The sequence below is a fragment of the Crocodylus siamensis genome, chromosome 11, assembly GCF_052110815.1.
Source record: "Crocodylus siamensis isolate JL-2025a chromosome 11, ASM5211081v1, whole genome shotgun sequence".
Lineage (NCBI taxonomy): Eukaryota > Metazoa > Chordata > Crocodylia > Crocodylidae > Crocodylus > Crocodylus siamensis.
In genome coordinates, this window is record NC_143405.1 from 12,225,708 (window position 1) to 12,248,565 (window position 22,858).

Sequence of the window (22,858 nt, forward strand, 5' to 3'; positions counted from 1 at the left end):
AAGAGGTCCCTTATGATATCAGTCTAAGTTTGAAGAGAAGAAGAATCTCAGCCAGTGTTCACTGTTGCTCCTGACTATCTTTTTGAGAGAGGACACTACTGAGTAATCAGCAGCATCCAATGCAGTAAAGAGGGCAGGCAGGAGGACTACAGATGTGCTTCTTTTAATTCAGTACTTTATATCTCTCTTCTTTGCAGCTAGGGACCCGAAGACAGCAGCCGCTCTGAGCTGCAAGAGCTGCTTTCTGTAAGGACTGTGCAGAGTATTCTGCCTTATTAACAGTTGCTATATTCTACTCCCAAACTTAATTATTAATCTTATCCCCCAAAGTGCAGCAATGATTAAGCTGCAGAGCAGTAAGATGTTTTAAATGTAAACGATGTTGCAACATTTAAAGGAGGTGTATTTCAAGGGTAGGAGTTTGCCTCTGTTACTTCCAGACTCGATCTCTTCTCCACTTCTTCGATCCGACTCTCTCCATTTGCACAGTCTGTAAAGCGTCTCCTCTCCGTTTCCCTGTCTCCCCCTCTTTTGCAATCACTTTCCCATTGCTTTCTCTTGTCACTGCCTCTTCTCTGTTGATTTCTTTTTGCATCTCCGTTTCCTCTCCGTTGCTCTTTTCAAATTTGAGCTAAAGCTCATTGGAGACAAGAGCAGACTTCCTAATGGCGGTTGGAAAAACATATGTAAAAAAGAGAAAATACTAAGGGTTAGAGACAGGTGGGGGGAGGGAAAGGAGGAAGATCCATGGCTTTGAAACTTTGAAAATCTCACTTCATCACCTTTTCTAGAGCAAAGAGGTACAAGGTGATCCCCTCTAACCATGTTGATGGCCTGAGATGAGCAAGGAAATCCCATGAACATAAGGACATCTTTGCAGAGGTCATCTCTTCCATACCACTCACTTGGCCTGGCCTCCTTCTGCCATCACTGTGGCTCACTTAGAAGTTGAGCTGTTGGCAACAACTAACTTCATGGCATACAAAAAAGGTAGCCCTTTCCCCCTTCCACACATTGCTCTTGCTGTCTTCCCAGAGCCATATGCTGCAGCCTCTTTGTATACAGAGCTGGCAGAGGGGGCTCATGAGCAGCAGGACTGCTTAACCGTACAGGGACCAAAACTGACTTCCCAGCAGTCTCCATGTAGAATGAAACTATTTCCCTCGGCGTTTCAGAACACCAGCATGGGGTTTTCACAGCCACTGGCTGCCTGAGACAAGAGACAAGTCCAGGTTTAGCTTAGGTCCTGGTGCAAGAGTGTTGGAGATAGAAAGTTGTGGAATGTTAATTATGGTGAGCTTGCAATAGGAATCAACGACTTAGGCAGCAACTTGAAGTAGTTGTGAACATGACACTAGTGGTGCAAAAAGGACTACTGCATTGTGAGACACTAAACTAACACTGTCCTGTGTTCCCCCTGCCTCCCTTTCCTCTGCACTCCTGTACCTTGCCCCTTGGCACACTTACCTTGTTTTAACTACAGACCTATACATAAGTTCCCCAAGCTTGCAGTGTTATGCCAGGCTGCAAGGACATTTCCTGGGAGAACTCCCAGACTCACCCAAGAAATGCCAGATTAAGCATAGGACCCCATTCACCTTCTGAGTCATGTCTGACTTTGCTCTGAGGGTCCAAGGAGCTTGGGCTGGCAGGCATCAATATAGAGAAGTGGGATCAAAATGTGGATAATACAGGTGCTCCCAGTTGCCTTCTCTCACTTCTTGCATTTGAATAGCAGACACTATGCTGTATGCCTTGGGGCATGACCTGCAACACTCCACTTTCAATGGCAGGAAGGTAAGCCGAGAAGGGAGACAGCCACACATGGCTGTATACATGAACAAAGGTCTTCCAAGCCTTGTTTAAGGAGAGAGAAAAGAAAGTGCCTATATACCTTGCACTGCCCTCTCCCAGTAGCAAGGAGCAGACACATCATGAACAGCCACCATTCAGATCCTCCTCAATGTCCATTTTCTCTTCTTTCTGTTCTAGAGACCCTTCGCCTCCCAAATCGGACACCCACAATGTGCTTCCTAAGGCTTGCCTGCACCCTGCATCTGTAATGGTGGTATCTCTGAAAGGTCTGACGTGCTGTCACTCACCCGTTCCCTACATCCACATATATGAACAGCCGGCAAGTGAGGATGGAGCCCAGTTCTGTTGACCTTGACACTGCCTTCAGTTTGATTCCCTCTGTCGGTACTTGACACATGAGGGAGGGCATAAAGGAGACCCCGTCATAGCTCTGAGTAACAGCCCTGGGACAGAGTCAGTTCTCTGAAGACTGAAAACCAGACCAGTTCGCAGGCTTTTAATTTCTAGAATGTCACACATTAATGGGTCTCTCTCTCGCTCTCATATTTTTGCCTTATATTTTTTGAAAACTCCACTGGTACATTCATTTATTAAACTGACCCGAAGACAAATGTGTGCAAGCTCTTCTTGCCTTCCCCCTGATATCTTGGAGGCCATACTCCAGTCTTGAACCATACGACATGGGAAGATAAGGCTTACAATGAAAACCAAACAATGCAGCTCTAGCCCTGCGGGCTGGAAGCCGTGATCCCCGTTTCTTCAGTGTTTTCCCAGGAGACTGCTGGATGCACCTGTGTGGAAGGCTGAATGTGGAGATTCGGCTTCAGTGAAGCAAAGGGCATGGCATTCCTGGTTATTAGACCATTTGTCTTTCGACCACAGGGAAACACTTGATGGGATCGCAAGTGAGCGGAGTTTGGTTGTCTCTAGTAGGCATGTGTCAACCTCAGAAAAATCACTCGGTTATCACAACTAAACATGGGTGGCAACTCTGATCAGAGGTGCCACAAGGCACTCAGACTGGGAAACGGTAACAGGGCTGCGTGTAGAAATGCATCCTTCTCCTGTCTGTACTATCTCCCAAGCTCCCACCTATGCTATCAGTTTCTCACTTACCGGTACATGAAAGATTGCACATTCATCAGATGTATCCCCAAAAATTAATAAAACAAACTCAAAGATATAGTTGAGACTGTCAGAAAATTCACTCTTAGGATAAACTATATTCTCGCTGGTAAGGTAATACAATCTGCTGTTAAATTCTTTCATTCAAGAGGGAATAAGGGATATTTGAGCATAAATGCATTATCCGCAATCCACGGTAGCACTGCCTGTTCCCCTGTGGATAATGCTATTAGTACTACATTTCAAATTAAAAAGCATATGCTTTTCTTCTTTCAAAAACAAGGAGGGCTGCCCACTTCCTTCACTTGACTAAAACAAAAGCTTTTAAAATGATAAAACAGCATCCGTTTGATAAAAACAGCCATCTGCACCTGATTTGGTGAAGTGTTAGCATTTAAAAACAAATTGGTGGCATTGAAAAAAAAATACAAGTGCGGGGGTGTAGCTGGTATGTCCATAAGCTGATGGTTTGCTATCACCTTTGCATTAAGGCTAATCTTACTGCCTAACACTGAGGCATGATCTAGCTGATGTCAAATCTTCCTAATTATAGAAAGAACCCCTTGTTCTGATGCATTTTATAAAGTAGGTTGATATCAGGTATTTTTATACCTTTAAAATGCTTCTGAAAGGCATTAAGGTCACAAAAGTACCAGATTTCAATAACTTCATGTGGTGTTAACAAGCATCAAACTTCGTCAGTGGTTTGTGCAGCATGTGTCCTTAAAGCATGTAATTAAGATAAGAGAAGATAATATCAGCCACACACACAAAAAAGCGACTGCGTTTTCTGAATAGGCCGCATTGCAATCGTCCCTTTGAGGTCAGGACGTGGCAGCATCATGGGACCAGTGAAACTGCTATGCTGATAATGCTGTAAAATGTGGTGAACAATATACTGGACTGATCATCCTCAGAACAATAGCAATTAGCAAAGCCAGAATAGAAGATGGATCAGCAAGGAGAGAAGTGAATCTCTAGAAATGGTTATGCAGACAGTTACAGAAAAATCCTCAGGAAGTACAGCCTTCCCTGAAAATTGTTAAAGAAATCTGAGCTGTCTTAATAACAATTCTTAGCTGTTACATAGTACTTTTTTCTCATCTGTGCTTGTGCGTGTATGGGGGAGAGCTGATATGGTATGCAACAGTCACATGGAAAACATTATTATTACTATTATGCATTCTTGAGTATCAGTCAAATTCCCTTTTAAGTCAATGGGAGTCTTTCCACTGCGTTGAATGGGAGCAAGTTTAGGCAAGTTTATTTCCGATGATCTCAAAATATTTTTAAGTGCTTGTGTCTATGCCCAGCTCTTTGTTTGGCAGTCTCTTTTCATTTATGCACAGCTGTGTATTTTTGTACTCGAGTGTTGGGCTGTGGGTGTGTTGGCTCTGCATGTTTCTGCTGCAGTTGCATTTACTTGTGCATTTTTGATAAATGTACTGAACATATGTGGATTCAACTGTGCCGATACAGAAGGATGTCCAGCACGTCCCGACAGAGAATTGTTTTTTCATTGAATTTTGCTACCCAGTTGTGGAAAACTTTTCATACCACCACTCGGTACTAGGGAGACCTAAAAATATTTTCATAGCATTGAAGAAGGAAGCTTTAGAAAAAGGAATCCTGGCCTACGAGATGCAATGGCAGAAACTGCTCTGAGCTAATCAAACCCCCTTTCCCCAGCCCCAACCCCTCTGTTAGGCATAGAAGTAAACTAATTTGTCACTGCCGCTCCCTAATGCTCCGATAAACGTGTGCGCTGTTCCCATTCCTTTGCCAGAGGTCACTGGATACAGTGTTTCAAAGACTGAAGGAAAACAAATGAGTGCAAACATAAAAAATTGCATGGCAAATGCTCTGTCGTGACTGGTAAGAAGGGGGGATGGTGCCTTGCAGGACAAAGGAAAGCTGTATACAGTTCATGCGGCACGAGACTGCTTTAATCACTTCACCAGGGGATCACTGGTTTCAAGGACAGATGGATAATACATGTTTTGCGAGGGCCGATAGCGAGATAGGAAGTATCTTTGAATGTACTGATACAGCAATTAAGCGAACTGTTGTCCTTGGGCAGCAGCTGAGGGTTAGGCAACTCTGAGTTGCAGACAGCACTTCAGTTTTGTCTAGCTGGCTGTAAGGATACACAGAAAAACATGCCATTGCAAGAGCAGATAAGACCTGGCCACCTGTCTAGGGACATCATTCTTCCCTCAAAGGCAATAGGTCTTGGCTTCAAAAACCTGATACCGACCTTGAAATGTTCCAAGTCCTCTCTCCTCAAAGCAGCTGATGAAAGTGTTATGGAGGGTGCTGCTTTTCATAACCTTGGGCATGCTCTGCAGCTAGGCGGCATGGTAGGGGGAGCTGTACTGCTCATGGTTTTGCTTTGCAGCCTTGACTTGCTCTAGGTAACAATACTCCAGCCTTTTATTTCATTAGTTAGTTAGTTAGTTTAATTGCTGTGCAGCTGAAACTGCCCACGTCATAGGATGTTACTATGAGGTCTCACGGTGATATTTTCCGCAGCACCTGGGGTGTTTTCTTTACGTATGGTCTCATCTCTTTTAAGACGCAGCCCATTTTTTGACCATGTATTTAAGCTTCTTGGCCACCGTTCATTTCTGAAGCGCTCTAGAGTCTCACTGGTGCTTTGGCTGGCAGCAAGGCCTGAAACAAAGGCCCACAACACTGGAAGTTCATCTTTACAGCTTCATCTAAAGAGTCAGGGCCTGTAACCGTGCTTGCAATGAACTTGCATCTCACGGGAACTGGGCAGACTTCAGGCAGACGTTGTCATTGGACTACAGATGGAAAGAGAATACCAAAGGGGCTCAGACTTTGGGAAAAACAGATGTAATAATTGTCTCTGGAAAAATATTTTGAGGTCCTTTCTCATCATGATGTTGTTCCTTTTGCTGATAAACAGCCTTTTGACCCTAACTCTCACTGCAATTCTTATTTCTTTAGCAGGCCTCTAGGTACATACTTTAAGAGTAACAGTAGCCTTTATCGCACAAAGGAGGAAACTTTTATGAAGAAAAAACCATATTTTTGACCATAACCATGCTATAGGCCATTGGTTACACCTTGACGCTGATAGAAGCCATTGATGGGTGTAGTCACACATTCATTCACAATGGTTGCAATGTTTCAAGGTATTAAAGTTAACATGTTAGATAAGCCATGCCTGAAAGGGAGCGACTTTGCAACACCATGATAGCACTCAACACATACTAAACTGTTTGAACATGCATTTGTTCACATTTTAACTGCACTTGGAAAGTGTTTAGTTAAATGTGTGATACCACTCACATGCACAGAAATAACTGGAGCAGAAATGTTACTGTACGTTATAAAAATCGAAGGCCACGGGGCTTAATTTTGGCCTCCATATGCCAGGTTTCCAGCTAGTGTATACCGAAAGGTTCATGGATGGCAACCATGATTACAGATATTAAAGCCATTGGTTTTATTTTGGTGTGAGGTTTAGGAATTTAGAATTTAAAGGGACCTCCTGCGTCATAGACCCTGATCCCTTGCTAATACAAGCAACCATATTGTATAATTGAACACATAAAAGTTAGCAAAATTCATTTTACAACACGTTTCATTGCTTGTTTGCAATATTTTTATTGGAAGGCTTTCATAACCTCCCAGGATGGTGAGAAACATTTTAATTTTCAGCCTAAATATGCAGTCCATTCTGATTTATTTCAGGAAGGCATCAGAATTTACTCCAAAGGTTTTCTATTGCTCATTGTTTCAACCTGGTGATAACCTGGGAAACCAGTTTCCAGGATGAAGGGCCGAGACCAGCTCCCTGCTCCACACACATTTACTTTCATGTACGTACAGGCAGTGCGCACAATTTGGCTTAATTTCACAACAGCCAGTAAGCTCCCTGTCTGTTCACATCAGTTTTCTCTTCAAAGCTCATCCTGTCCGTAGCAGGGGAAAGATTTCATCTGAATGAAATTCACCTCAGGAAACTTAATGGAAATGAGAAAATATCTTACATGCAAGAGCAATGTGCCCAAAGCTCAGATGGACTAAAAGAAACTTAGAGCAAAACTTGAAGTGGGTGAGTGTCATTACCGCCCGACCGTCAACTCTGGTTGGGAGGCATGGATTTCACAACAAATAGAGATGTGGGCTTTCGTACGGACGGGGGGCTATTCCCTAAGGATGTGAACTGGTGTGTCTCTTAAAAGCAGCTGAGCTGTTTCTTTATACCAGTTGAGCCCTAAACTCAGCCCTCCCTGAACAGCTTTCTGAGCAATTAATTCTAGTATGCATCACCAGCTTGTGCTTCTTACTAACAGGACGCCCTTTCCTCTGCCTTGGGTTCTGCTCCCATGCCTATAGTACTGTTTATTTGACTTCTCTCGCTCCCTCCCTTCATTTGCTGTTGATATTCAGGATTGAGAGGAGAAAGGAAAATGAGTGAGGAGGAGGTAGGCAAACCCACTTCCTAAGGGAAAAGAAGGGTGTTTTTTGTTCCCCCCTAAATTAAACCAGGGACATGAACTCTGTAGGCAGTGTGGCCTATTTTGGTTTGGAGTTTTATGTTAAACTTTAAAAGGATAAGGGGCAGAATGTGGAAAGCCTCAAACAAATTAAGCTTTTTCATTAAAAAAAATAAAAGCGGGTAATAATTATGCAAAATACTGCTAAGTTGAGTATATCAGTCAGGCTCCAATTCATTCAAAGGGTGCTCTGGAATAGCAAAACCAAATATTTAGAGCAGCTGACTTCCCACTTTGCTACTGCAGGCAGCTTGCTCCAGTGTCCTGGACAAGGAGTCCGAAGGATCCCCTCTCTGACCTGGCTAACAACCTATTTGGTGACCTTGGGGAGGTTTCTTCCCTATTGGGTGCTGCCACATTTCCACAGCATGGTTCTAAAAATGTGCATAGCTTCATCTGCAAAGTGATTTGGGACCCATAGATGCAAATTTTAACATTAGCACTTGATACACCTCTACAGACTTTATCGCCATGTCCACACGTGCATGGATGAGGTTTGGTGCCACAGGGATAACTAGCAACATCACACCTTGTGCTGCCGCTAGTTGTCCCTGGGGAACGCCTGTGCCACGCATCTTCAGGCATGTGACAAGTTACTCTGGGTGGGATAGGGAAGGTTGGGCCCAAGAGTAGGCTGTTTTCAGCAGCCTTACCTGGGATCGCGGGGGTCTTCCGGGGCTGCAGCAGCAGCGATCCTGCCATGTGGAGTCTGGCCAGCAGTCAGAGCATGGCTCCAGGTGGCCAGGCTCTGTTTTTGAGCAGCATATGCTGATCTGCTTTTATTTTACACTGATGTTTTGGACCCCTGGATATCCAGGGGTCAACCCCCCACATCCTTCCCTGGCGCTGGTCCATGCAGTGCCCCACAGATGTTTCTGTGGTGTCACATACTGCACAGCTGTGCTCATCTGGACATACGACTTTGGTTTTGCTGCAGTGAGGGAGTGAAGAGTCAATTCCAAAGTTTGCATAATCACCTGGATTCAGATCCAGCCCCAACAGCAATACATTTTAAAATTAATTTTCCTCTTTTTTTTACCTTTAGAAGGGGTTTGGTGTTGCTTTTAACATGCATGTTCCCCAACAGGATCTGTAAACCAAACACCGGTGCACTGGGTATCTCCAGGCTTCTGCTCCTTTAGGGACTGATCTGACAGGGTGCTGAGCATGCTGGCCTAATTCAGCTAAGCACTTAACCACATGCTTACCTGTGTGTATGTCAGTAAGTGCTTCGCTGGAGCAGAGCCAAGTTCCTCAAGCAACAGCCCTTTATCAGATGAGTTAGCTGCCCATTGCTGATGGCGCTGAGAGTTTGGACTGAAGTAAAAGCTTTGGAGGAAGGAAGTCCTCCAGCAAGGCCATGATAATTCTCATACCCATTAAAATAATTCTTCAGTTTCTTTTGAATGGGGCTTTCCCCCTGGGAACAGGATACCATGACTGGAAAAGGCAGGAGAGGCCTTTCTTTGAGCTCTTGCTATTGGGTGCTGCAATCTAAAAGGGTTCATCAGAGCTTGTAACTTTTAACAGCATTGTTGAACTTGTAACCTTTAATAGTATAGTACCCTATGCTGCCAGTGCACTGGGACATATTCTACCCACCAATAGCTCAGCTCCCCTTCAAGAGGTACATCCAGACATGCAGGGATGTTTGGTTCCCTAGGGACAAGGAATGGTGGCACACCTTGAGCCACTGGTATTTGTCCCCACAGAACGCCTATGCCATGTAGGCTTTGGTGCGTGGCAAGTTGCCCTGGGTGGGGTAGGGGAGTCTGGGGCCAGCACAGTGCTAGTCCCAGCATCCTTACCTGAGGTCTTGGGGGCCTCCTGGGGCTGCACCCACAGTGATTCTGCTGTACAGAGTCTGGCTGGCAGTGGAGTATGGCTCTGGGCGGCCAAGCTCCGCTTCTCAGCAGCGCGCGCTGGCTGAGCATGCTTTACTCCATTTTTTTCCCCACATTTTTTTTGACCACTGGATATCCAGGGTCAAAAAACCCCAGTGCATCACAGGCTCAGGCAGCACACCTTTGCAGCACGGAGAACACTGGACTTTGCAGTATGTGGCGCTGCAAGACCGCACTTGTATGGATGTGTCTAAGATGCTGAATATGGCCCACTCTTTCAAAACCCTTGGACTTTTCCTTACTCTATGGCACAAAGAATGGTCAGCACAAGCACCAATTAATCATTACATCATCTCTGACCCTACAGTCAGTCAACCAGGATTTAACTGGCCACACCATTACTGGGCACATCTTGACTGGTTTTGAACGGGACAGGGTCACTGTGCCGCAAACCTATACTAATGGAGCCTTTGCAAGGACAACACATGGCCTTTTTGACAAATACAAACCATGTCCCACATTGTTGTCTCACATCCATTTACTATGCTACCTGGTGGCCTTCAGGCTCTTCACACCAGTGATGATATTACCTTAAGATGGCTGAAAAAATATATCAAAGCCACGTACACTAAATACATTGCTGAGAAGCAGAGGAAGACTCAGGGCCCGGGGAGAACGGTCTGAGTCAAAGACATGGCCAGGCTGCTGTATGCATATCCAAGTTGGGTACAGCATCTCCAGAAAGCATGAGCACCAGCTCTTTGCCATTTCTCTGTTGTCCCTTTGTTGTCCATGTACTCATTTCCCATTAGTTCACTCACCTTTCTTCTTCCTCTTCCTCTTCCTTTTCCTTAGTTCTCCTTTTATCCACCCCACCTCACTGTCTTTGCCTCTCTGCCTCTTTCCTTCTCTTTGTATCCTACCCCATCTTTTCTCCTATTTTCTTTTCTGTCCTGGTCTGTCTTCAAGCCAAATCACATTGCTCTGATCTGTGCCATCCCCCTCTCCAATCGCTGTGCTCCTCTGCCCTCCACACACTATTTTTTTCTCTCTGTGGCTATTACGCAGTATAGATTCACTTGGGTAACACACAGGATAGCGTCTAAGTAGCAGAAGAGCAGCATACAGACCAGGGACAGTGAACATTGAACATTAGGTGCCTCAGCACAATTGTGTTCTTCAGTGGCTTCATGGAGTGTGGCTATTTAACAAGGACAAGGGACTGCACCTGCCCCTAAAGGGCCTTGAAAATTGACTTTGGTAGCGTGAAATGGGTCAATAAAAACTAGAAATGAAATTGAGGTCAGAGGCTTTCTCTACAGAGATGACAATAAATAGCACCACAGACTTAGACTCCATCCTTTGGATGCATAAGGTGACTTAGAGCTCTCATGCTCTGGGCACTTTGCAGTAAATAGATGCTGCAGCATATGGAAATGACGGGCTGAAGTCAGAGCTGATGTGAATTGGGGCAGCTCCACAGTATACAATGGTGACATCAGCTACTTTACACCAGGTTTGAATCTGGCCCAATTTTACTCATTAAAATAGGCAAAGGTATATTAATGTATTTGTGTATAATTACTATGCAACACTGTTGGATTATGAAAGAATGTCTTAGCTGAGAGTACACATAATAACTTGCAACAAAAAGCAAAACTGCTGGAATATTTCTTTTCCCTTTTAGGCTCATTTTGTCAAGAACTTCTCTACCGTCTACATTTCTGGCTGCAAATTAGGCTCCTTCTCCAGTGATAAGAAATGCATTTGGAGGAAAGAAAAACACAACTCTCTTCCAAGTGAAAAGAGGTTTTAAAAACAGGAGAGAAGTGTTCGGAATATGAAGTCCATAACAAAGACTTAAACAGAGGCCTTTACACACAGATAATTTTTACCATGTTCAGATCTCAGGCAGGACTAAGTGAAGTCTGCTACGAGTGGGTTTGCTGGGTGACCTTGGAAACCTCCCATGATTTCTCTGAATATCACTTCTCATCTCCATCACCTGTAGGAGGCTGACTTTACTGAGGTCTATCAAGTACACTGAGCTTTACAAATGACAGATGCTGAAGAAGTGCAAGTATTAAAAGTAGCTTAATCATTATCATCACCACCACCATTGCAACCACCACAAGTCAATGGTTTCTTTAAAGCATTCTCAAAGTGCAACATTAGTTGCTTGAGATCATTGTTACAGACAGCAACTGAGAGTGGGTGGGTGCTCAATACCTATTTTAGACCCAATCCAAAGTCCACTGAAGTCAATGGGAGTCTTTCAACTGATATTAAGAGGCTGGGATCAGGTCCTTATTATTACAATTTCCTCCCATAGTGCCCCAGCACTGCTTGGTGGGGACAAAAGCTTGCAAAGGCCTGGGAACTGCCTCCAGCTGTCTTCATCTCCAGCCAATGATACCCAAGTGCACTGGAGGAGGCCTGAGGCTGAGTGAGGCATTTCAGTATTATGATTGCTTTGCATGTAGCAACTGGAAATGAGATAGCTCAGAGCTGACCCTACTCCACTGAATTAAGGGGGGTTGTGTTAACAGCTGAGTGTGAGTACAAAGGAGAAGATGGTATTTTTGGTTCTTGTGACTCAAGCCACACCTTACGCTGCCCATAGTCCAGGACTGGTACAAAACACCTTCTTGGACTATCATTTTTCCCTTTCCATGACCAGCCCTAGTTTGGATAGCCGCAACCAGAAACATATGCCTCCTGCTGCGGTAGTTTATGCCACCGGTGTTCAGCTCAGCTTGCTGTGGGCTGCCTGATCATAAGGCAGCTTGCTTTTTCTCTGAGTAGGCCAGTTCTTGTTGTTTGTGCATCACTCATAACTAAAGCACTTTGGATGAATGCCAGCGGACAGGTGTGCTGCAGAGAGGCAAGGTGTCGTACCTCCAGCACACTGGGATGTTGACACAGTGACACGCTCTCCTGATGTGGCACTGCCAAAGCTCGCCTTGCTCCCACCAAAGTCAATGAGATTTTGCTCCTTGATTTCTGTAGGACTGGAATCTGCTCACTTTGTCCACCATGTTAATGACCCTCAATCATCTCCTGAATCCTCCATGGCTGATTCCCCTCCCCACCTTCTTTATCACTGACAGAGATTGCCTGGCTACTCCTGTTTCAGCTAGAAAGACACAGCAAACAGAGCAAGGTGAATCTAACACATTGATTTTAATTTGGATGGGGAGCAAAAGGCATGGTAATTAGATCCCCAAAGGCATCAGGACAGAAATGCTTGAGCAAGAGCTACAGTGAAGGAGAAGAAAATACAATAACAGAGGCATAACGATATGCTCTCTTCCTATTCCTAACACCCCATGACTATTATTAAAGGTGAATTCCTGAGGGCTTTGGACTCTACCCTGGACTAGTCAAGATAATAACACTGAGATCTTTGATGAGACTAAAATTGAGCTCCCTCAATTCTGAATCTATATGAGTTTTCAGACTCCTGAGGGTAAATATATCCAGGTGGTAAGTCAGCCAGCAAAGTGATAGCTGGCTGCCAGGCACTCAAGTCCAGAACCCATCATTTTGGTAAACTAGGCACCTTTCACAATGAGTTGGAATGGTTTTGTCTTATTCCCTAAATGACATACTTAAGGGCAAGATACTTGGCTTATATCAGATTAACCCTGATCCAATGAAGCGTGAAGCTGTGTCAGTTGATGCCATGGAAATTATAGGCCTGCAAATGTTATCTCTGCAGACCTTGGAGTATGATTTCCCATGCCACCGCAAAGCTCTAGATCTCAAACTACCCATTTCTGAAACTTCTGACTCCATGCTCACACTCTGAATATCCCTACGCTTCAGAGAGTCCATGCCGAAAGTATCTCAAGCTAGAGAATATCTATGACTGCTGGATCCAAAAGTGTCCTACCTCAAGAAAAGGTCTCTCTGATGGCCCTTGGTGTCAAACATTAATTTGTTGCCCTAGCTAAATCTAAAATTAATGTATTATAACACCAGAATCAGCTCTGGAATTCAGGCCAGAACAAAGAAAGATAATATAGGTAGGCAAAAAAGGTAAGGTTTGGACCAAGCAGCAAGCATCCAGGCTCTCTGAGACCTCCAGCCCTGCATCGGTTCATCCTTGCACAACACAACCATCAACATCCCAAGAAGACAATGCAAAGAAACAATCAATTAATATATTTGTGCAGCCTCTCTAATCAACAGAACTTAATATTGAGAACATAGTCTACTAAGTCATGTGTCAGAAACAGGTCCAATGCATTTAGAAATAGGACGGGGGAGAAAAGGAGGCATGTAAGGAGAGCAGGCAGCTGGAAGTTAATTCAGTTCCCAACAATAACGACAAGGAATTACGGGGAGTAGTAAGTGACACAACCCAACACGACAGTCATAAATGGATTGCTGTTGTCATTCAGCTTCTTGATGAGCGCTGACACAAGCATCTCTGGCCTCTCTGGGTGACAGACTCCTCCCTGCGTTACCCCTAATAACGGAGCTCAGAACAAGGCAGGCCAGGCCTGTTTTGTATGCTAACCAGCCTTTTTTGAAGCAGACGACTGTGCCCATTTGTAGTGACCTTTGCTGAACTGCCCTGGCACTAGCAGCCAAAGGCTTCTCCTGACCTTGGGTGACTCCTTCTCCTTTCCAATCCCGTTATCGCACTCTGCTAGATTGCCTGCTGCAGCAAAACCCCCTTAATGTCAAGCAGAAAAAATGGATAGCGCTGAAATGCAGGGAAATGAATTCAGAGGCTATTATAATGGAAATAGTTTAACTTCAGTCAACTTTAGCATTAAACCCGTAAAAGGAGGCTGTAGGATACAGGACACCACCTCAACATTTATCCTAGCTATTAACTCTTTATATACCCAAAATGCATTTAGGCTCCTGTTTCACTCTGTGTGTGTGTGGAGGGGTGTGTGTGTGTGTGTGTGTGTGTAAGAGAGAGAGAGCGAGAGCATGCACATACACATTTGAGTAAATGCACACATCTGCTGCTTCTCATGGCCCCCTCCTGGATTCTTTCAAATATTATTAACTCTTCTCGATGGGAGGCAGATATCTACCTGCTTTCCATTTCTGAGTGGGCAGAAGAGGTGTCATAGTACATCCTTCCTTATATGATGCCTCATCCCAGATATCACCACCTGCATTTCATACTCTGATTCATCTCACTCCTTCCTTTCTATGGGTGCTGCCCTGTATACCTAGTAAGTGCCCCATACAGCATTATTTCATGGGTGAAATGAATAGCACGTAATCCAGAAAACACCGCCAGACAACTCTGTGGAGGTTGTGTCTCTGTCTTCACAGAGTTAAAGGCATTGATTCCCAAGCAAGTGTCTGCCATCCCACTCAGATTACTGCAAATATGACCAAACCAGAAGTGAGGCCGCAAGCTAAGAAGTGGGGTCACAGCCTTAGGTTATAGGGAACTGCTGTCTTAAAAAGAGTCGGTTCCACGTCTGTGAAGATCTGAATCCTGTATGTGCACTTGTACCTGCGCAGAGTAAAAGTGGGCACAGAAGACTGTTACGTCAGCAACCCATCGGATGACAGAGACGTCAATCTCCCTTTGCCCTGGGGTTCTTAACTTCTCGATTTACAGAGCACTGGAGCTCCAGCTTGTGGTGTCTGTCTTTAGACTTCAAAGGGTTCATGAAATATATGGATGTGCTGTGCTGTGCTCCCCTCCATGTGCTGTGCTCCCCATCCCAGCCTGTCCTTCCCTCCCCCTTCCCCATTCATTGGCACCAAATGCACAAGCTAAATTTGAAAACACATCTTGCTGGAAATGCATATGTTTATATTTATGGGCACAGTTGGTCATTTGGCCTGTACCAACAGATGCATTGGCAGATACTGGCTGCATAATCAAAGCCTGATCCACAGCACACCAATAGCAAGGGAAAAATGGCCACTGACTTCATTAAATGTTGGCTCAGATTATAAGCAGAGGAGCAGTGAAAATCTGGCCCTATATTTTTGTTTAAACTTTGGGGAGGAGAAGGTGAGTTATCCTAGCATTTCCCATTTGCATGGAATTAAGCTCCAAAAAGCATGAAATCTCCTTACCCCTGCACAGCTAAGGGAGTACAGATACCAATGGAAAAAAGTTAGAGATCCATCATGGAAAAATCCCCATAGGACTTTGGTAAAACCCGAAAGGCAGTCTCTAGGAACCATCTTCCCTTTGGGGATGTCAAAGACCCACTTCATTCAGAAGCAACACTTGTAGTCCACCTTCCCCCAGCTAGTTTCATCTCCCCCTCCCCACCCCATTACTCACACCTTTCTGTTCGCGCCTAAACAGCAAGCACTCCTGACTACCCAGTTCTCAGCTGCTTCAGCCTTCGTCTTAGACTTGCACTGCTTGTACATGATCCATGCCTACTAACCCCTCTTCTACCTGGAACAGTCTACCCTAAGCCTGTCCCTTGAAAAATAACGCACTTTTCAGGAGGACACTCCTCTCCCTTGCCTAGAGGGTGTAAAGGGGCTCAGGGAGTGGATCAAGCCAACTCTGAATTTAGCTTGGACCTTCAATCTACAATGGCCTACATTTCAAAAGCAGTAGGCCATGGCTAGGAGAATGGTGAAGCAGACTCAAAGTTTTGCACAGGTAATTGCCACAGACCAATAAAATCTGCTATTTCCAAAGACAGAGAGGTCTCCAGGCTCCTGGAGCCCCTAGGAATAGCTCCATTTCTCACTCCCACTGTCTGTCTGGGAAAGGTGAGCAGAGTTAATTGTCATTCCTTTCCATTCACTGAGGCATCATCTCTCTGATATGATACCTGGACACCTGAGGGACAATATCTAGGCCTGGCTATCGTGTGTGTGAGTAAGAGACTCACATCCATATACACGTTGCCTGGCCCACTGAGAGAGACAGAGAGAGAGGGTTACACTGTAGTGAAACACAATGTTTGGGACAACTCCAGCGATTGCTCACAGGAACCAAGTGATGGCAGTAATTAAAGTTGAGACTCCTTGGTATGATTCCCATCTGTGCTGATTGCGCTCTTCATTTCCATCCTTTCCCACTTCACCCCTTATCCGTCCTATCAAATGCATGAATATGTGTCTCCGGAGACACAAGCCCGACAGCCCCAATGACAGATCACTGATCCCATGACTCACCGAGCTTTTAAACCCATTCTCATCCCCTCAGAACATGTTCCTTCGCTCTGGATGATACTGTGAGCTCCTTACAAATCTTTCAGTTGCCTGGTTACCGGGTTAATATTGATGACAAACGCTGGATGACAGTATGCTTAAGACTGCTTCCTCTGAGATCCGGTCTCTAGCTGTTCTCCTTTCCCAGTAACAGGGATCCTCCAGTACCTTCTTCCTTCTGCATCAAGTCTTTAGACACCCTTGGTCCCAACACCAATTCCCTGGCCTCTTGCCATTGTCTGTCTTACTGCTTGTGTGTTCAGTCTGGTTTGCGGTCCCCTGCCTTAGTTGCTTGAATCACCCGATCTCAGTATCTCAGAATAGATTCCCCTAACTCTCCCCAAGCCTTTCGCTAAGCCTTGTCCAGAGACAGTGCTGCTATTTCTCCATCTCTCCAGTGTGCTTTGAGATTCTGTCCTGATCAAGGACTTCCCTCTGCATGCAGCACCCAGTGCCCTGGGGCTCCCATCCTAACTGGGGCTTTTGTTGCTATGGTAAATTAAAGAGACGGTAGAATAAATGTGCTCCACACGTTGCAGGGAGAGATTGGCCCCAAGAACCTATTCCCCAATAACTTATCCTTAGCTTGTCAGCTCTCTGAGGCCTAGACCACCTCTTGTTTAGTATGTGTGTAGCAATTACTGCAATACAAATGCATGATAACAGTTCTAACCCTAATGGTTTTCGGTCCAGAACTGGGAGGGGATTTTCCATGCTGCTGTTCCTTAGATTCCCTCTGTCCTCCTATCCTGCACTGAGCTGGTGGTCAGTGGAGCATGTGTGTTTATATTTTTGTTTTTCTAACCTTAGTTTTCCTATCGGTGCAGAGGGAGCTGTTGCTGTAATTCGGCTCTTTAAAGCTGTCTCTGTCCTGACATGGAAGGATGCCACCTGTACCTCTAGCACTTTATAAAACCTTCTCCACTGGGCTGAGATGAAGCCTTTACTGAGTCATGCACAGAATTGCTCTGTAACCCACAGCAGCTGGGTGACATGGGGTGTCTCAGGGGCTATAAAATAGGAGGCTGTCCAGTTGAAGTGTAAATTGACCAGAATATATTTCATTCTCCCAGAGTCGAAGCCCAGAGCTTTTGGATGAATATGTGCTTAACTATTTATAATTGACCTTTGCACAAAAGAACATGAAATTTTTATAGCCTAAAGCTTCATTTATTAACTTTACTGGAGTGTAAAATATTGCTGTTTGCTATAAATTTATACCAGGACAAACAATATATATGCTAATTAGTGGCTGTGCAGCTAGTCGGGCGCATATCTGCTCGCCGGTCATTTTCAACAGGCAAGAGAGACGAATGGAATAGACGAATGACAATTGAGTCGTTTGATACTCTCTGTTCAAACAGTGAAGTCTGAAGTGGTGAATTAATGGTGTTCATTATAACGAGTCCATTTCCTTTTCATTTCCTTTATAAATTAGCCCAGGTAACATGCTGTGTCCCTGAGAGAGATGCTTATAGGCAACCTGCTGAGATGCACCTGCAAAACATACCTCTCAGGAGTTCTCTATATCACTCTTTGACTTGGCTTCTGTCTTTTTTGTCATTCCTTGTCACCATCATTCCCTCCCCTCTTTCTATTCCTCTCCCCCTTTTTTAATTCCACGTTTCTTTTCTCTCCTTTCAGTTCTTCTTGCTTTTCTTTTTCATCCCTCTTTCCTCCCTCATGGCTACCATCTTTCTTTTCTTTCCTTATCTCACCTTCTGCTCCATTTCTTTTCCTCTACCCCCTTTATGCCACATACAAGTCAAGCCATTCTTCTCTCAGTGTGGGACCATCTAGGAACAGACATTCCTAAAAGGCATTTAAAATATGACATAGAAGCCCACATAGAGGATAACAGGAGAAATATGCCCTTTAGCATTTTGGGACATTGGTTATTTCTGTATTGGCCAGCAAGTGGCAAAGATGGCATGATAAAGCAAATAACAGTTTCCAAGAAGAGTAAGGAAATATGATGAAAACTTTTGGGATGTTCTAGGATCCACGGCTGTACCCAGAGACCTCCTGCCCCTTCCACATGTGCTGTTCCCAGAATCAGAATTTATGTGGAAGTAAGGAGATAAGGAGCTAAATAGGAATGAATGTCACTGTCCCAAAAGGGTGACATGCCATTCCCACATGCATGAGGATGGGTAATAGACATATAGTGTTAGGGCTGGAGGGACACTAAGGCTGGTATGGATCTCAGGTGATGCTCCCAGCAAACCAGAATGCCTTGAGTCCACATACTTTTTACAATGCAGTGTTTGTACTCTTACACTATTTGTACAGCTCCTACCTCAGTGTGGTCTAGTCTTGGTTGAGGGCTTAAGGAGCAGGCAAAATATAACTATTTAATAATAATTCTACCTCTGACAAGAAAGGAACCAGGTGCTAGATACCACTAGCTAAGTAAATCAAGAGCAAAGGGCAGCATGAAGCTATGTGCCCAGGCTTTTGAAGGAGCAGGGCAGGAAGTGTGGAGGATTTCCATCCCCAGTCTCTTCCCTGTCTTTCTTGCTAGTTTTGTTTCCTCTATCATTGTATTCTTACCTGTCTATCACTCCAGTTTCTCTGTCTATGTGACCTGGACAAGGTGAGAAGGGGGGTGGATCTTCCTCTCTATTGTGTTAGCAGTGACCTCATGGCATGGGGGCAGTGGCTCAAGCCTATGTCACTCTCATCAGGTGACCAGTGATGCTTTTTGAATTGGTTGGTTGGCCTCAAACAACACCTGCCCTGATAGTACCTGGAAAGGTGATGTCAAAAGGCCCATATAAGCTAAGACTGCCCAGGAGGAGGGAGAAAACCATATTGGGGAACACGAGTAACTGACCAGGCAGAGAGGTAGAGATCTCTCTTGAAACTCATGGACACACCATGAAGTTTCCAGAGGAAAGCTCAGCTAGCCTCTGGATGATACTTGGGAGTAACTTACTGAAACTTATCTAGGCATATAGCTTGCTGGGAAGGAGATCCATGATTAAAGCCTACCTGGCCATGCCATTTGCTCTAAGGTTATTCTGTGATACCTCTGTGATACCCTTCCCCAAGCCAACCCTCTGTACCAATAAAGTTCTTCACTGTACCAAGTGTGGTAGACTCGCTGGGAGAGGTTTCAGGCATGCCTTTTCTATTCCCTTGGCTCAGATGACCCAGGGAGACTACTACTGGTGCATCAGACTAAAGGAAGCACCCCAGGTTTTTGCAGAGGGTCAAGCACCCTCAAGGACTACAAGGCCTGTACCCCAGGGAGCACAGGGCCCAGAAACAGCCCAGACCCCTGGGTGATGGTGGCAGTACCCCCAGGCTTGTGGGTATGCTCCAGGAAGGGGGGCAGCTGGATGAGAGGCAACCCAGGGAGGCACTCGGAGCTTGGTAGGTGGTTGGACACAGTGAGGTGGGTGGCTCAGCACCAGACACAGTTCTCCCTTGAGATTCTGCTGAAGCAGATGTGCTAAATCAATAGCAAGCTACACTGCGTCTCAGACATGCTGCCTCCATGTTAAAAACCACCCAGTTTTCACGCTGTCAGGTCTACCTTCTGGCAGGTATTCTTGCCTCTGGCCAACACAACCATCCCACTGGCTATCTTTGTGGTGTCGTGGGACTTACAGTGGGCAATCTGCTTCCCTGAAGCATAGTGCCATTTTCTTGATCCAGCAGATATGTACCAGGAAAAAGGCTAATGAGAGACATGGATAGACAGGTAATTAATTAGCTCTGCTAGGATGAAATCAGTGTTTAGGGGGTTTGTGAACCCAGAGACTGAATCTGGTTTCATCCAGGATTAGAGCTTGGTGGGAATTTTCCATCACAATACTACTGTTCCTGCTGTTTTTTGATCGGAAGAGGTAGAGTGTGTACCTTCCTTGTATATATAGCCCTGCCAACAGGGATAAAAAGAGTGTGAGGCAGATACAGACTGATTTTGACCCTACATCCTCCCCCCACCCCCTAGATGTCAACCTTTTCAAATAATTGTTTTAGCTCTTGATTCCCCGCAAAGTGCTGGTATTTTGGCCATTAAAAACTAAAATTTCTGCCCAGGAGAAAGTTCCAGTATTTCACTCAGACCTATTCATTATGCTGTTGTAACTGTTAAATAAAAGCATTCCTTGAAAACACAGACTCCCTGCTTCCCAGAGAAAAATACAGACCCTGCTGCGAATCTGGCCCAGGACATCTTAAGGCAAACAAAAGACAAAAGACACAATTAGCAAAATAGTTAATTGTCTAGACAAAAATATTAGCCCATCAATCTCCTGGAGCTTATATAGGTTAAAAGAATAGCTTTGCTTTAATGACTCTGTTTATTTGTTTCCATTAATTTTAATCAATTAAAAAAAACCATAAATAATGCACTACAGATCCCAATGTTTTCCAATTTCTAACATATCCAGTCTGCTGAAACAAAAAAATCAACTTTATCTTCAGGTCAAGGAACTTAACAAGAAAGGACAAACTTTTGGTTATAGCCAAAGGCTTCCCTTGAAAGGGAGGAGACCAGTAATTCAGACTCTAATGGTGTCTACAAGCTTCTCAGAGGGTCTGGCCATGCCTCCTGCTCACACATGCCAAACTTGGAAATGCAATGGTAAGGACACTCTGAGGTCGGCCCCTAGTAGCTGCTCTTGAGACCCCAGTCTCTCACTTGAGTAGGAGCTGGTGGCTAGGGTATGCTCAGGACTGAGAGAGCCTAGCCATGGTGGGGATGCAACACTGTGATGTCTAGGTTCAAGTCTGCTCTCCCACCAACTTCCCCCATGACCTTGGGGAAAAAAAAAGATCACTTTATCTCTGTGCCTCAGTTTGCCATTTTTAACAGAGAGATAAGAGCACTGCTTTATTTCATAAGCTCTTAGGAGGTTAAATCTCCTAAAGTTTATAAGATGTTCAGACATCAGGGTAAAGAAAGCCATGAGTTCCTTACCTAGATTCAGTGACCTTGCTCTGGCTTTATGATGACCTTTCTCTGTGACACTGAATGTGATAGTCTCTTTAGCCTCCATTCCATGTTCATAAAACCTGGATAATAACCCACCGCTTTAGGCAGATCCTGCTTTGCACAAAGCATGTGTAGCACCTCCTCTACAATAGTGCTCTCACTTAGACTGAAGCATCAAGGCACTATCAATAATCACAATAATTGAAACGTGTAGCTTCTGCATTGGCAGCCTTGTTTGGATTTGTTTTCAATACCGAGAGCACAGGTTTTGAGGAAGCAGGTGAGCTGAAGGAAGGCGGGGGGGGTGTGTGAATTCTGTCCTATTCCCAGTCAAGCTAAGTAGAAATTTGGACAAGGTTGTTTTAGCTGAGGGTAGTGTCTCCCTCGGACTGCTATTTCTGAAGCACCAAAGAACTGTCACGATGTGGGCTAGGGGTATGAGGATGTCCCAGTTAAGCCTTAGACCACAGTGGACAGACTGCCAATCTCTGCTGAAGTTACGTTCTAAATTGCTCATAGCAAAAGGAAATACTGGGCCACGCACTGTGCTGGTGCAACACATATCACGTCCAGCAAAAGTGACACTTGCAGCTAATTTGCTATTGCACGGGGTCTGCCTAACCTTTGACATTACAAAAAAAAAAAAAGAGAGAGAGAGAGAGAGAGATTAGGATAAACATGATAAGAATATTTTTTAATATATGTTTTTATTTGTCGTCTGACTTTCAAACCTTTAGGATGCCTCGAATCACGGTTCTAAACTTTTCTCTGAAACTACAAGGACAATTTCTTTAAAATGAAAACTAATATTGCCATCTAAACATGCAGTTCCAAAGGCTGTGCCTTTAGATTGAAGGAAAAAAAGGCAACCTAAATTAAGTTGTCAACACTGTTCACCAGGGCGAAATTTTCATTATATGTTTATGATTTTGTCTATAGATGACTGACTACCACAGTCATTTTTCTAAATGCCTATTAATTATTATTATTACCACCACATCATTTTTCCCAAGCTTCCTATCATTATCACTATTATTCAGATATTAGGTGAATTTTAGTTTATGAGTGGGGAATCTCAGTTCTCTTCCTAGTGCACAGGGTCCATACACCCACACACTTCATGAAGATCTCAGAAAAGAGATGAATGACTGCATGGCTTCTGGAGACCTAACTGCTCTCTTGCTCATCCAAATGATCCCTTCCAGATCTGAGATGAGAGACACTAATAGTTACAGCAAAGACAAGGGTCACCTTGTGATGCATAGGCCTACAATAAGCCTGTTAGATGGACTTCAGTCATATTGTCAACTTGGCACAGTTCAGCGACACTAAATTCACCAATAAGAAAATAAAAAGTCCCCTTCTCCCTTTTATTGTTCTTGGAGCAAACTGCATTATTCAGTTGTTTCTATGTTTAAACATAA

General features: G+C 44.5%; 1 protein-coding gene across 1 annotated transcript in view; it reads right to left on the bottom strand.

Moving 5' to 3' along the window:
- Positions 1-430: 430 nt before the first annotated feature.
- Positions 431-22,858, bottom strand: part of LOC149855451 (uncharacterized) — a 42,447-nt gene continuing 20,019 nt past the window's right edge. Inside the window, exons 3-5 of the mRNA XM_090022571.1 lie at positions 5,443-5,613; positions 2,932-3,077; positions 431-616 (exon numbers count right to left, since the gene is read on the bottom strand). Coding sequence (XP_089878697.1) covers positions 431-616; positions 2,932-3,077; positions 5,443-5,613 — 503 coding nt within the window. The remainder of the gene's footprint in view (positions 617-2,931; positions 3,078-5,442; positions 5,614-22,858) is intronic.